The 14559-nt window shown below is 45.2% G+C and overlaps 1 protein-coding gene across 1 annotated transcript; it reads left to right on the plus strand.

Moving 5' to 3' along the window:
* Positions 1–5263: 5263 nt before the first annotated feature.
* Positions 5264–6640, plus strand: LOC101779792. Its single transcript, XM_004974676.1, has one exon. The coding sequence runs from the start codon at positions 5264–5266 to the stop codon at positions 6638–6640; it is 1377 nt and encodes a 458-aa protein (XP_004974733.1).
* Positions 6641–14559: the final 7919 nt, after the last annotated feature.

The raw sequence follows: 14559 nt of genomic DNA on the forward strand, positions 1-14559 counted from the left end.
TTTCTAGCATGTCTTGTGAGAACTAATGCGGATTCTCCAATGGGAAAAAATGAGGCCACACCACTGTAAAACTATTACCTTGAGCTACCTTTCACTTGTTAAATATTCGAATACAATACTTATATAGATATATCATTCATCCGATGAGATATATTTTAGTTGATAATTACTCTATAATGTTTCCATCCACATTTATAATCGTTAACTTTTCACTTTGCATCATAAGTATGCGCTTGAATTTGTTTAAGGACCCTAAGTTTAAGCTATAATTTTAACATAGAAATCTATATTCTCATCACTTCCTCTATATCTTTATAAACAATAACACACACCATGTGTATATACTTTAATTATTATATGATATACCAATAGTGTAAGAAATAGATGATTTAGAATCATATTTTGGTGTATATTTTTAATTAAGGTGATTTGGATTCAAATTTAAGGTTACCTCATGTTATTTATGGATAATATAGATGCAAATTTAAGGGGTTATTTTAAGTTATTTTTAAGTATTAGTGGTGGGCAATTTAGTTGTAAATTTAGGGGGTTATTTTAAATTATTTTTATAATAGCAAAAGTGGATAATTTTGATAAAGATCAGGGGTTACTTTAGTTTATTTTATACAATGGAAGAGGTGGGTAATTTAGATTTAGATTTAGAGGGTCACTTTAGGCTATTTTCATAATAGCATATGTGGGTAATTTTTTAGAAAATATAATAGATCCAATAGCTATGATGATTTGAGTCTACCGATTGATGGCCAAATGTTTTGTTTTTTTTTGGAAATTTCTAGGATTCCTCTATTTTTCTAGAGTGCCCACCTAGCATCATTGGTGGCTTCACCTGAAGACTTCAAAAGGAACCTGCAATTAGTAATAGTAAGATAGTGTCATCCAAGTACCTAAACACTGAAAGCACATCTTAAGATCCCCGAATCCATGACTACTCCAAACAGCGGAGATTAGGAGGATGATAAATGATCCTATTCTCATGCTTGATCTTTGTCCCTTCTTGATGTTGTGCCCTTCCCATAATCTCTTCTAGCGCATGCCACCATCCTACCCCAATCAAGTGTCAAGCAACGCATGCTTGATCACCGACATAAGGTGGTTGCAAAGGCGACGAGCCAAGGGAAGGCACTGCTATAAGCGGTAAGTGACAAGTTTTGATATTTGAAAATATATTTTAATAGTTTAGAGACTCGTATTACATCAGAGTATAAGTTTAGGAATCTAAATATGCATTTTGAGAGTTTAGTAATTTGGATGACACAATTTTGAAGACCTAAAAATGCATTGTGGGAGTTTAGTGACCTATATGACATCAAAAAATGCATTGTGGGTGTTTAGGGACCTATATGATATCTTGGGACAAGTCCCGTGTATTTTACTCATATAATAACATCTGCAATATCAAACAAATACACTATCAAGACATATTCATAGTGGATTCAATGAAAGTAATTTTATATTCTAGATGTTGATGTCTTTTTCTATACTCTTCGTCAAAATTAGATAAACTTAACTTATAACAAAGGTAAAAATTAAACATAATATAGAACGGAAGGAGTAGCATACGCTAGAAAAAAGTATTACTAAAAGCATTCGCGTGTGGGCTAATAAAAAATAATTATACTTTTTTTAAAAAAACTAGAGCTTACTCGTTGGTTGATAGATAGTTATTAACAATATATTATGTTGTATTAAAATTTTAAGAAGAAAAAAATATATATGTATACTAATGTTTCTAGAAGATAGATTTGCACAGTGGTGCTCTCTTCACACTCTTCCCTCGAGCCCCTCCTCCACCCTGCTTCCTACAAATAATAGACATCCCTTGAGTCCTTCCACTATCATTTTGAAGAAAGAAAGAAGAAAAAGGAAAGGGATAGGAAAAAGGTGAATGGAAGGAGAAGGGAGATGAGCCACGTTCGGATTTATAGTTGTTTCCAGCCCTAACAAACTTAAGTTTTCCTCATTACATCAAGATTGGCATGGGTCAAGGTCAATGCAAGTTCTTCATCCATAGTTAAGCCCGATGACTAAATCAGGATCAGTTATTCCCAATGAAACCCAATGCAGACTAAATTGAGCTCATCACATGTTTTGCTTTGGGACGAAGAAGAAGAAGCAGGCTGGCAAGCCAAGCCTAGAGTTTCCCTATCCAAATCGATGGTGGATCTACTCTACATCTTACAGATTATCATTATCCATAGAGGGTAGCTCAATGACTTTGTACAACTGGATCATATCTAAGAGAGAATTATGATTGAGCTTAGCTCGGTTAGTTAGGTTATTTTTGCTAGGGTATTGAAAGTTTAACAGGCGGTATACAATCAGATGGTGTTTTGTTGGGGTTACCAGCGACGATTACAAGGGGTATTTAGACCCTGCGCAAAATAAAAGGTTTCTAGTACACAGGTAGATACATGAGCTAGCGTTACTTTTCTACCAGTCTCAGAAACGATAGCGCCCTGGTTCTAAGACAATTCTACACAGGATCACAAGACGAAACCCATGGACATCAACACCTCTTCGCCGCAACCTCAGGTCATCAGCTGATTGGCCTGAGCGAGATCATCCCTAATCACCTCTAGACTTTGTAGGTCCTTTTGCTTTAGCAGCGGCTTCCACTACGTCATCAGGGACAACATCTTGTGAATCACTACCATTGGTGTCGCCACAATCTTGTCATTGAAAATAAGATCATTCCTCGTCTTCCATAACGCCCACATCACCCCTGCACAAAGAAAGAGCATAGTTAACTTTTGTTTGTGTTTTTTTGCATTACTATCTCTACACAACTTTGGCAGGATGTTGGGGCTCTCTGCCAACCAAGCAACAGGGCACTGAAATAGAATGTGATCTATAGTCTCTATCTCTTTGCATAGTTTGCAGTTTACTGAACCCGTCCACTTCCTTTTTTTTTCAGCTGAACAGCAGATTGGATTTTGTCCCTGAACACCATCCACATGAAAATTTGTATCTTTAGGGGCACTCTGCATTTCCATATCTCTATCATCCAACTATCTCTCACGCTTCCAAAAGTTAGTTCTCTGTATAGTGACCTAGTTGTGTACTTGCCTGACTTCACCAGGACCCATCTCATCTCATCCCGCCCCTCACTCAAAGCTATATGTGACACCACCTCCAACAGTCTATATCATTCCTGCATATTTGACTCATCGAGTGACCTCTTAAATTCAATTTGGCACGAACCTCTCCTAAACACCTCTTCAACAGAGATTTGCGGATCTCTACAGTACTTATATATTTGATGGAACTCAGTTTTCAGTGCACACCCTCTGCACCACGTGTCCTCCCAGAATCTTGTGTGCTAGCCACTTTTAATTGATATGGTTCTGCCCCATTGAAACCATTTTCTCATTTCCAGTAAACCTTTCTAGAATTGGGACCCTTGGCACCTTTTGATCTGATATATGCTTTTCTCACCAAGGTATTTCCTCTTCAGAAGCTTGATGCATATGCTGTCATCTTCACCTCTTTCAACCCTGTCAATCCATTTCACAAGCAGACATTTGTTCATAGCTCTAACATCTAAGAACCCTAATCCACCAAACTCTTTCGGTCTAGCAAGTGTCTCCCATTTCACCATGTGATACTTCCTCTTTTTGTTAGTCCCCTGCCAGTAGAATCTTGCTCTAACCGAGTCTAGTGCCTGATAGTTCCCCTCATACAGTTGGTACACTCCCATTGTGTACATTGGAGCACTGGATAGACATGTATTCAGCAAGGTAGCTTTCCCTCTAGAGGACATGGTGTCACATTTCAGTTACCGAGCCTCCTGCTTGCCTTATCTAATATATAGTTCAATTGTGCTTTTGTTATCTTATAGGCAAGCCTAGGTATGTTATAGGTAGTTTTCCAATTTTACAGCCAAATATCTCTGCAATGACTTCTTGTTCACACCCCTCTACTCCCATCACATACACCTCACTCTTGTCATAGTTGATTTTCATGCTAGACACAGCTTCGTAGCAATACAGGGTGACTTTCATGTTTATAAGTTTTTGCTCGCTGTTCTCCAGGAAAATTACTGTATCATCTGCAAATTGGAGATGTGTGAGTCCACCTTCTACTAAATGTGGAACCAGGCCAAAAAAGTCACTCTTCTTACTGGTTAGTTAGGTTATTTGACGGTGAAACCTTCCTATCTGAGCGTGGGCACACACATTTTCGGCCAGGTGTTATTCAGTGGTAGGCAATGTGATCGTTGATAACGAGGTGTATATGTTGATTTATTCAATCTCAAGAATTATATTGGACCAATCTCTCTGTAAATTAATAAAGGTAGATTTTATGTAGGTGCATTCGTAGATTTAAGTGGGGAGTGCCTCCGCACATGCCCTTGTGGCCACATTCGTAGATCATGCTAAACCATGGTCACAAGGCTGTGGAAAATACATATTCAAGCTGAGTATGCATGCATCCATGTACTCCGTAGGTATAAGTGTTTATGTCTTTAGTCTACATCATATATTGTGTTCCGAAGAAAAAAGATCTAATCGCCTTTAGTTCACTGAATCAAGCAAAAGCAAACACGAGTGAAGAATACTATATGCAGCATTGAAACACTGTCTCGTCAGTGTTTCAAATTCAACCAGCCCGTGTACCTGACCCTGCTTGAGGCCAGGAGAATAACGAAACTCGAGGGAGGAGGCGCGTAGAACAATTTGTCGACCAAGTGTATCTATCGATCCTCCCCTGTAAACGGAGGTGCGTAGAACAGACGTGCAGCGTTGCTGCAGGATCGCGCGTGCTAGCGGACCCTTTGGGCAACGGAAGTGGTTATTGCGGGCAAAAACTCGTTTGAAGTTTGGAATTCTGTCTTTTGATTTTGCAGTTAACCGACGGCCTCGTTTCAGAAAGAAAGCATCAGCCTCGTTTCTGATCCGATCACGAGACAGCCTTGCCGGGTTCCTACTTTACGCTATGGATGTCCCGGTTCTGACCTTCGCTAGGCCAAACTTGTCCTCATTTTTTGCGGCAGAAGGCACCGTCATAGCGTTACAAAACCGAAAAGAAACATGCTGCTGAACGAAGAAGCTATGCGTAGTTCAAGACAGCAATATTGATAGGTCAACGTGGCATCAATTTTCCTCGCAAAATATTTTTACAGATCCTCTCTCAGATCAGAGCATGTTCATCCACCATGCATGATGAGCATGAGCGCCATTGTACATACAGATAACAGACTGTCAGACTCTGTTACCTGAATCAGCAAACCAGCTCGATCGACATGGCCAGGAAGAAGAACACAGCCACTTCCCTGCAGCGGCGTCCGAGGACCGCGGCCCGCCTGCTCCCGCTCCTCGTGTTCGCCGTCATCTGCTACCTCCAGTTCCGGACCCTCATCCGCTTCACCCCCACCGTCCCTTGCGACGACAGCAGCCGGCGCGCCGCCGTGGACGACCTCATCGACCGCCTCCGCACGTCGGTCACCTTCCTCCCGCTCCGGGACACGCGGAGGCGCGCGGGGGAATGGTTCATCAGCGCCCTCAACGACACCTCGGAGCCCGAGGGCGAGGCGAAGAACCTGGTCCTCCCGTCCGCGGCGTCCTCCGGCCGCGTCCTCTGCGTGCACGCGCCTACCCGCTCCGACGCCGCCTACGCGCTCGCGTGGCGCGACGCGCTGCCACGCGGCGCGGCGCTCCGGCCGGGGCTGACGTTCGTGTCGGAGATGTCCTACGACTACCGCAACCTCTGGCACGGGCTCTCGGCGCTCGTCCCGTTCGCGTCGTGGCACGCGAGGACCGGGTGCCGCGCCGTGCCGGCGCGGTGGGCGCTGTTCCTCCACGGCGCGGCGGTGAGGTCGGGCGCCACCAGCGGGTGGCTGGCGTCGCTGGCCGAGGCGGCGACGGGCGCGGAGATGGTCGTCGAGACGTTCCCCGACGGGGCGGGCGGCACCCCGGCGTGCTTCGAGGAGGCGGTGGTGTTCCGGAGGCAGATGGAGGGCCTGAGCAGGGCGCGGCTGCTCGGAGCGTTCGACTTCATGCGGTGCAAGGCCAGGGCGCGCTGCGGCGTCGCGGACGCCGCGCCGGGAGCGGGAGCCGCCGGCCCGTCGTCGGCGCTGCTGCGCGTCACGCTCCTGTTCCGCACCGGCGCGCGGGCGTTCAAGGACGAGGCGGCGGTGGCGCGCGTGTTCGGGGCGGAGTGCGCGCGCGTGGCCGGGTGCGTGGTCACCGCCGCGCACGCGAGCAACCTGACGTTCTGCGACCAGGTGAGGCTGCTGAGCGCGACGGACGTGCTGGTCTCGGCGCACGGCGCGCAGCTGGCGAACATGCTGTTCATGGACCGGAACAGCAGCGTGATGGAGTTCTACCCGCTGGGGTGGAGGCAGAGGGCGGGGGGCGGGCAGTTCGTATACAGGTGGATGGCGGACCGGGCCGGGATGCGGCACGAGGGGTCGTGGTGGGATCCCCACGGCGAGCCGTGCCCCGGCTCGCCGGACATCCTCAGCTGCTACAAGAACCGGCAGATCGGGATCGACGAGGCCTACTTCGCGCGGTGGGCGGCCAGGGTCTTCGCCGCGGCCAAGGAGCGCAAGGCGCGACGCGGCGGCGAGGTGTTCGGAGAAGAGCGGCAGCAGGAAGCGGCGGACTGCGGCTGCAGCTAGCGACTTGTGTGCTCAGCCTAACATTGTGTTTGGTAAAAGGATTTTTAGGCTGGATGAACACAATTTTTTGTTCTATGGTTGCCCTCGGCAAAGCAATGTTGAAAGGAATTAAAGTGGGCCATAAAAATCATGTCCCATAGCTGCAAATTCTTCGTGGCCCAACATTTGGCCAGCCTACCAAGCCCGCGGACAGGAGCACAAGTCCACGAAACCCGCAAAAACCCACCGCCACCGTCGACGTCAACCCCCGGCCGCTGCCGCTGCCGTCAACATCCTCGATCGGCCCTCCCTGGTCGGTGGCAGCGCGAGGCGTGCAGGCCTCCGTCCCCTGGCAGGCTGCAAGGTGCGAAGGCCCCCTCCCTGACTCGACGACGGCAGCTGATGCGCGTCCGCCCTCCGATCCAGTCAGACGACGGCAGCACCTCCAGGTCCTTCTATCCTCGTCATCCTCCCTCTTCTGTTTCCTGTTGCAAATCCCAACTGAAATATTTAGAGCAAAAATAGTTGTGAAATTTGTGCTGGGCACGCAGGCGCACACAGCTGCATCTAGCTTGGGTTCTTCTCAAAATCTCTGTATACTAGCTCGTCGCTGGATCTGAACGTGGACCTCAGAAACTTGTCACCCGAATACTTGATTCGCTGAGTAATCTGGAACTCCGATCCATGAGTTTGCTCTAAATGTTTCAGTTGGGAACTTGGTGTTAGGATTGATCTCTTTCCGAATTTAGTCCAACGGCCAAATCCGAGAAGGATCCCCAATCAGCGCCCTGATCGGGGGCGTCCCAACCGTATATGGTTGGTGGGCCTCTGTCGCGCAACGCCATATAAAGAGATGGCAGCCGGGGCACGCGAACCAACGTTCGCCGTGCCACCAAGCCATCGACACCCAAACCCTAGACCGATCTAGAGGGAGGCGCTGAGAGCGACGGGAAGCTCACTGCCACACCCGCCACTCTCCTCACTGACGGACTGCGCTTCACTACGCACCTCTCCTACCCCGACAACGTCCAATGGCGTCCTCGATGACCACTTCACTCAAGACCGACGGTCAGTGTCTCTTTCTCTCTCTCCAGGATGTCACCGTGTAGATCTAGTACATCATGTTGTTTATCTAAATCAAGTAGTAGACCCGCTAGATTAGCACCTAGAAGTTCCTGTTAATCCTATCAATGGTATCAGTCACCATACTAGGTTGTAATCTAGATGGGGAAGTTTATTTTTTCTCGCACGAGTTAGAGATCGAAGCATGTAGAAGGAGAGGATTCAAATCCTAGATCTAAGACAGAAAAGTAAGGAGGGGTTTTTCCTCCTCACCGAATCCAATTAAGTTACTCCACTTTACCGGTTAGTTTGTGGATGGAGGCATTAAAAACCGCTATTCATATCCTTAATCGGGTCCCTAGTAAGTCGGTGTCTAAAATACCGTATGAGTTATGGACTGGACGAGAACCCTCACTAAATTATTTGCGTGTATGGGGTTGTCCGGCTGAGGCTAAAGTTTTTAATCCAAACATTGGGAAGTTAGATCCTAAGACAGTTAGTTGCCATTTCATTGGCTACCCTGAGAAGTCAAAAGGTTATCGTTTCTACTGTCCTGACAGATATACTAAGTTTGTAGAAACGAGACACGCTGTGTTTCTGGAGGATAAGATGATCAGGGGAAGCACGGTACCCCGAGAAATTAACCTTGAGGAAAAACGGGTGTATGTACCCACTCCGATAGTTCAAGAACCTTTTTTCTTGACACCGGTTGCTGTTGCACCAACAATGCAAGACACTGTGGTAACAGCACCTATTGTAGTTCTCTTGTGGTACCTGTTACTACTACTACTACACCGACAGTACAGGATATTGTAGTGTTAGCACCTGTTGTTAGTTCTTATATGGCAACGACGTATGAACATGAGGAACCTGTCCTTCAGGATCCCACAAAACCAGTTGCCGCACATGAGGAAGAGCTACAACAGCCCCCCATGGAAAATGTGCCGATTGTTGAGGCCCCTAGAAGGTCTCAAAGAATTAGAAAACCAGCTATTCCTGATGACTATGAAGTCTATGTCAGTGAGGAAGTTCAAATGAGACCTTTTCTCCAGTCTCATGTAAGGATTCTTTTAGAATCATAATGGCTTTAGTGGCACACTACGATTTAGAGTTACATCAGATGGATGTAAAGACGGCTTTTCTCAATGGAGACCTAGAAGAAAACATTTACATGGCACCTAAAGGTTTTGTTGTGGAAGGAAAAGAACATATGGGATGCCATCTGAAGAAATCCATTTATGGATTAAAACAAGCTTCCAGGCAGTGGTACTTGAAGTTCCATGAGACAATAAGAAAGTTTGGTTTCAGTGAAAATCAGGAGGACAATTGCGTATATTCAAAGTTTAAGAGTGGGAAATTCATTTTTCTTATCCTGTATGTAGATGACATCCTACTTGCTAGTAGCGATGTTAGCCTACTGTTGAAGACAAAGAAGTTCTTGTCCTCAAATTTTGATATGAAAGATCTTGGTGAAGCCTCGTTCGTTTTAGGAATCGAGATTCACCGAGATAGAAGAAAGGGGGTATTAGGATTATCGCAAAAGGCGTACTTAGAGAAAATTCTCAAGAAGTATAGTATGCATGCGAGTAGACCTACGCCTACCCCCATAGTCAAGGGCGACAGATTTGGGAGTTTTCAGAGTCCCAGGAACCAGTATGAGATTGATCAAATGAAAGCGGTTCCATATGTTTCAGCTGTCGGAAGTTTGATGTATGCTCAAGTATGCACGTGCCCTGACTTAGCTTTTGTTACCGGGGTACTTGGCAGATACCAAGACAATCCAGGAATAGATCACTGGAAAATGGTAAAGAAGGCAGTGCATTATACGCAAGGCACAAAGGGCCTCATGTTAACGTATAGAAGAACTGATTCCCTTGAAATAGAAGGGTATTCAAATGCTGATTTTGCAGGAGATGTAGATGATAGAAAATCCACGTTAGCTTATGTATTCACTCTCGCAGGTGGAGCTCTATCATGGAAAAGCTCCAAGCAAACTGTTACGGCATCCTCCACGATGTTTGCCGAGTTTGTAGCATGCTATGAGGCCACGGGGCAAGCAAACTGGTTAAAGAAGTTCGTTCCCGGGTTAAGAGTGGTAGACAGCATTCAAAGACCACTTAAGATGTACTGTGACAATGAACCACAGTATTTTACGCTCACAACAATAAGTCAAGTGGTGCTGCCAAACACAGTGTGAAAGATCGAATCCAGGATCATACCATAAGTTTAGAGTATATAAGAACAACAAAAATGCTCGCGGATCCGCTCACAAAAGGCTTACCGCCCAATGTGTTCAGAGAACACTTAGCCGGCATGGGTTTACGGGAAAGCCTATGATACCTGGATACTAAGGGTCTAGAAGAAGAATCTGTTTTAAAACAGAAAGGTTTATTGTAGCTGTCAAATCTGATAGTACGTAACTGGCTATTATGATGAGACATGCTCTATATACTGGTCTGTGATGAAATAGGTGCCAAGCTAAGTTCAAGTTGAAGTATAAGTATGAAGTGAGATCAAGTGGGAGAATGTTAGGATTGATCTCTTTCCGGATTTAGTCCAACAGCCAAATTCGAGAAGGATCCCCAATCAGCGCCCTGATCAGGGGCGTCCCAACCATATATGGTTGGTGGGCTCCCGTCGCGCAGCGCCATATAAAGAGATGGCAGCCGGGGCACGCGAACCAACGTTCGCCGTGCCACCAAGCCATCGACACCCAAACCCTAGACCGATCTAGAGGGAGGCGCTGAGAGCGACGGGAAGCTCATTGCCACACCCGCCACTCTCCTCACTGACGGACTGCGCTTCACTACGCGCCTCTCCTACCCCAACAACGTCCAATGGCGTCCTCGATGACCACTTCACTCAAGACCGACGGTCAGTGTCTCTTTCTCTCTCTCCAGGATGTCACCGTGTAGATCTAGTACATCATGTTGTTTATCTAAATCAAGTAGTAGACCCGCTAGATTAGCACCTAGAAGTTCCTGTTAATCCTATCACTTGGCATCTATTGTTGCATCCCATGAGTTTTGTTTCAGAATTAGGATCTGACACTAATTAGTCTTGAATAGTTGTGCAACTGTGTATATGAAACTCATTTGTGGAAGCTTAGATCTGCCTATTGGTGTGGATTCTGAGATGTGCAAGCTTAGATCACGGCTCCCTATTGTTCCTGTATGAGTCTTATGGTCCAGATGAATTAGGTGATAAATTGCCAAATCATTTTTATCTGTTTTAGCCTTTTACCAGATAATTTCTTTTGCATCCCTTCTGATTCTTGGTTCATGTTGTGCAATCAGAGTTACAAATTATATAGCATCCTGTTGGTCATTTATTGTTTTGATTTTACTGACTGCCAAACTTATATGTTCAGAGTAATACTAAAAATTCCTACACATCTTTATAGTATGATTGTTTCAGTAAAACTGATGGCATGTTCTGAAAGTGTTCAGAAACCTGAGAAAATTAGTACAACTAATTTTTTTTCTAATCAACTGTCTTGTAGTAAACTCCTGTCATTTATTTATTTTTTTCAAGAAGTAAAGGGATCCAAATTTCCTGCACATGTTATGAAAGTGTTGCTACGGTTCTGCACATGTTTAGAGTTCTTGGATTTCATCGACTGTGATGATGATATGGAGATCTCAATGTTTTGCTAGCTGTTATTGGTGCTTGCGAGCTTGCTAGACCAAACCTGCACAGATCTCAATGTTTAGCCTTTCTTTTCAGTACCGCATTGAGTAGGTTACGCATAGTTTTTGTGAGAAATGGTCTTGAACTCATGCACCTTAATATTTTCTTGTAACGGAGATTGTAGTACAGGGTGTTTGATGCAAAATCCGGACCTCAGGCTTCTGTGTTGAACAACAGGCTTCTGTGTTGAACAACACGGAGGAACTGAGAGATTTGTTTAACTCTAGTGTAGGCTCCAAATCGGCTTGCCAATCAATTTGACCTGAAAATTAACAAGGTAAACATTAAATTCCTGAGCCGATCGGCGGTGAAGCCTCTCGAACTCACAGGTAGGTGTTTTTGAAATAAACACCACAACAGGTGGATATTTAATGCATTAACGGCACGTGGCCGACGGACTAAGATAAAGCATGGTAACATAACAGCCATAAAACGAGAGCCCTTGATAACCACGCACTTATCAGATAAGCTAACAGATCTAGCCAATGTCTTGATAAGTATATTGAACTCAAACAAGATAACACGAATGAGAGGGCATTGGCATCAATCTACTAACTTAAGAGATTAGAACATAGCAACAAGGATCAGCCGATGCTGACTGTACGCAAGCTAGATATATTATCAGATCTTAATTAATATCTTGATAAGTGTATTAAACTTAGACAAGATAACACGAATGAGAGGGTATTAACCTCGATCTGACAACGTAAAAGACTAGAGCACAATAACAAAAGATCTCTTGCCTACCGCTTACAAGCCTATTAAGGTAACAAAGTCTAATCAATGTCATGATCGTGTAATTGAACTTAGACAAGGTAACATGGTGAGAGGGCATTAACTTCGATCTTAACAGACAGGCTCACGGCAGCAAGACCTTGCATGTGCCCCTATCAACTCAATAACGTCGTCATGCTTCGGATAAGACTCGACCGAAACATCAGCTCTCAATGGTAGCACACTGACCTCAGAGGTCTGACGGTTAGCAATACGAGGGGTAGGGGTAAAGATCTATCGGACCTAGCATATATAAAGCAGTAAAACCATGCAGAGTCTACCAGCCGATACGATCTGATAACTGTGGATGTTTAAACAAGGCAAGGAGTCAATGAAGACATTCTAACCAGATCTAAGCCGTTCAATAACTTGAGTAGCGTTGAAAATAAGCAGAATATTGGACAAAGTCTAAAAAGTTCTACTTGCAATCTAAAATAACTTGATAACTAGCCACACAACAATATCAGAATATAAGACTTAACTTAGAAATATCAGAATATAAGACTTAACTTAGAAAGCTCTGATAGAGGTCGGAATGATCGGGTGACGGTATTTACAAACTCGCCTGAGACCGAAGCCGATGCATCCTTGCATGCTAGAAGGAACTCGTCGAATCTACTTTACTCCTACTCCTAGAGTTTTAGCGGCGTGGCACCGAAAGGGTTTTAACGGCGTGACGTTGAAAGGTTGTATTGATTGATTATTACAACTAGCCGCCGTCCCTTTATATTTATAGGGCGGTGGGACTTCACCTAAAAAATAAAACTCCAAACCTATACTGAATATGTCTTAACTACCCTAATTAACAAGCAAACCTAGTCATCTACTTGGACACGAAAACAATAGGCCACGATACCCTGCTTGCGTCACCAGGCAACTTGCCATGCATCTTTAATAAATCAAACCGGCCATCCATCCTTTCCCTAATTACTCTTGCATGCACGTACTGGACTTCATCGTGACCGATCACTCCACGACATCACCGTCATCCTCGACAGCCTGCGGTGTTCCGGGAGTATCGTAGTATCGGCGGCGACGGGAGCGCCGTCTTGCCGTCCTCGGCAGCATCACGCTGTCGCCCTTGTCGTCGACCTTGAGGATGATCTCAACGTGCCATGCCCGCGCAGAACCTCATCTTTCTCAATATGTCGGCTCCGACGCAAACCCTGGCATCCCGCGGCACCATCGTTGTCTTGGTGCCGTTCTCGTGTTCTGGCAGGCTCATGGCGCTGTCGCTATCAAATACATTGCGCACACCTTCTGCATGCACTTTCTTTTATTCTGTTTATCTCTTCTTCTATAGGATTTTACCGGCCAACCCAAGGTAAATCTTTGTTTACTTGTGTAGCCATAATTCCTACACATGTTTAGAGTTTAGAATTCATATTGCAGGTTTGTAGTTCTAATGATTAAAAATTCATGTTTTCAAACTTTGCATGTTTGAAGAAAGAGGACGCTTTGCAATTTTTTGATCTTTTTGCTGTTGAAAGGAACTAACAGTTATTGTTGAAAGCCATGCGAGATCAAGTCCCAAGTGTTGAAACTGTCGCATTACTTCATTAGTATCCAAAAGCCATATGGGATCAAGTTCACGTGTTGAACTAATAGTTATTGCTTATCTCAGATGATGTAATATATCTTTTATCCAGTATAGTTTGACTGTGCAATACGACAGCTATACATTCTGCATGCCATTGAATCTATCGTTTGTGCGTAATAGCAAGCGAGCTGCTGGTACATGCATGCGCGTCCTGCGGGTTCCTGCGTTTTGGCCACCACGTCCGCGGAGGCATTAACCCGCCAAATTAGTTTTGCGGCGAGCTTTGTGGGTTCGCGGCTGGCCGCAACCCGCCCCGCCTGCAATCCTACCTGCATGCATAATAGTATATCGGAGCTTCACACTTGGTTTAAGAGAGGAACGGTGGTCAATTAATAGCCATGCGGAATCATCCGATCCTCCGTTGGAGCCTGGACTCGATGTTTGGTTTACGCACGGAACGGACTCGTCCATCACTAGATCAACCCATCAGCAGCAGGCTAAAGTAAAGGACCAACTCATTCTCCTTGAAACCATCGTATGAGCAGCTCATCCTGCCCGAGGAGTTATCCGACCCTACCAAGGCTGATGCCGTGCCGGACCTACTGATGCTGGATGGGGTCCCTCTACAGACCAAACAAGCTGTAAGGGAATTCTATCATGCTTATTGCGGTGATGGCCAAATCGAACGAAATGGTAATAAAAAGCAAGACATGGTCATGTTAGGGCTTCAAACTCTTCCGGAAATGATGATGCTAAGGAAGTAGCTGTACTGATTGAAAATTTCCTTCAGGATATAGGAGAGAAAATTATGGAAAACTTACTTAGGGGGCGTTTTCTTCCCGTATCTTATTTTTAGCACGTGTCACATCGAATG

This window comes from Setaria italica, chromosome VI, assembly GCF_000263155.2.
Source record: "Setaria italica strain Yugu1 chromosome VI, Setaria_italica_v2.0, whole genome shotgun sequence".
In the NCBI taxonomy this organism is placed as follows: Eukaryota; Viridiplantae; Streptophyta; class Magnoliopsida; order Poales; family Poaceae; genus Setaria; species Setaria italica.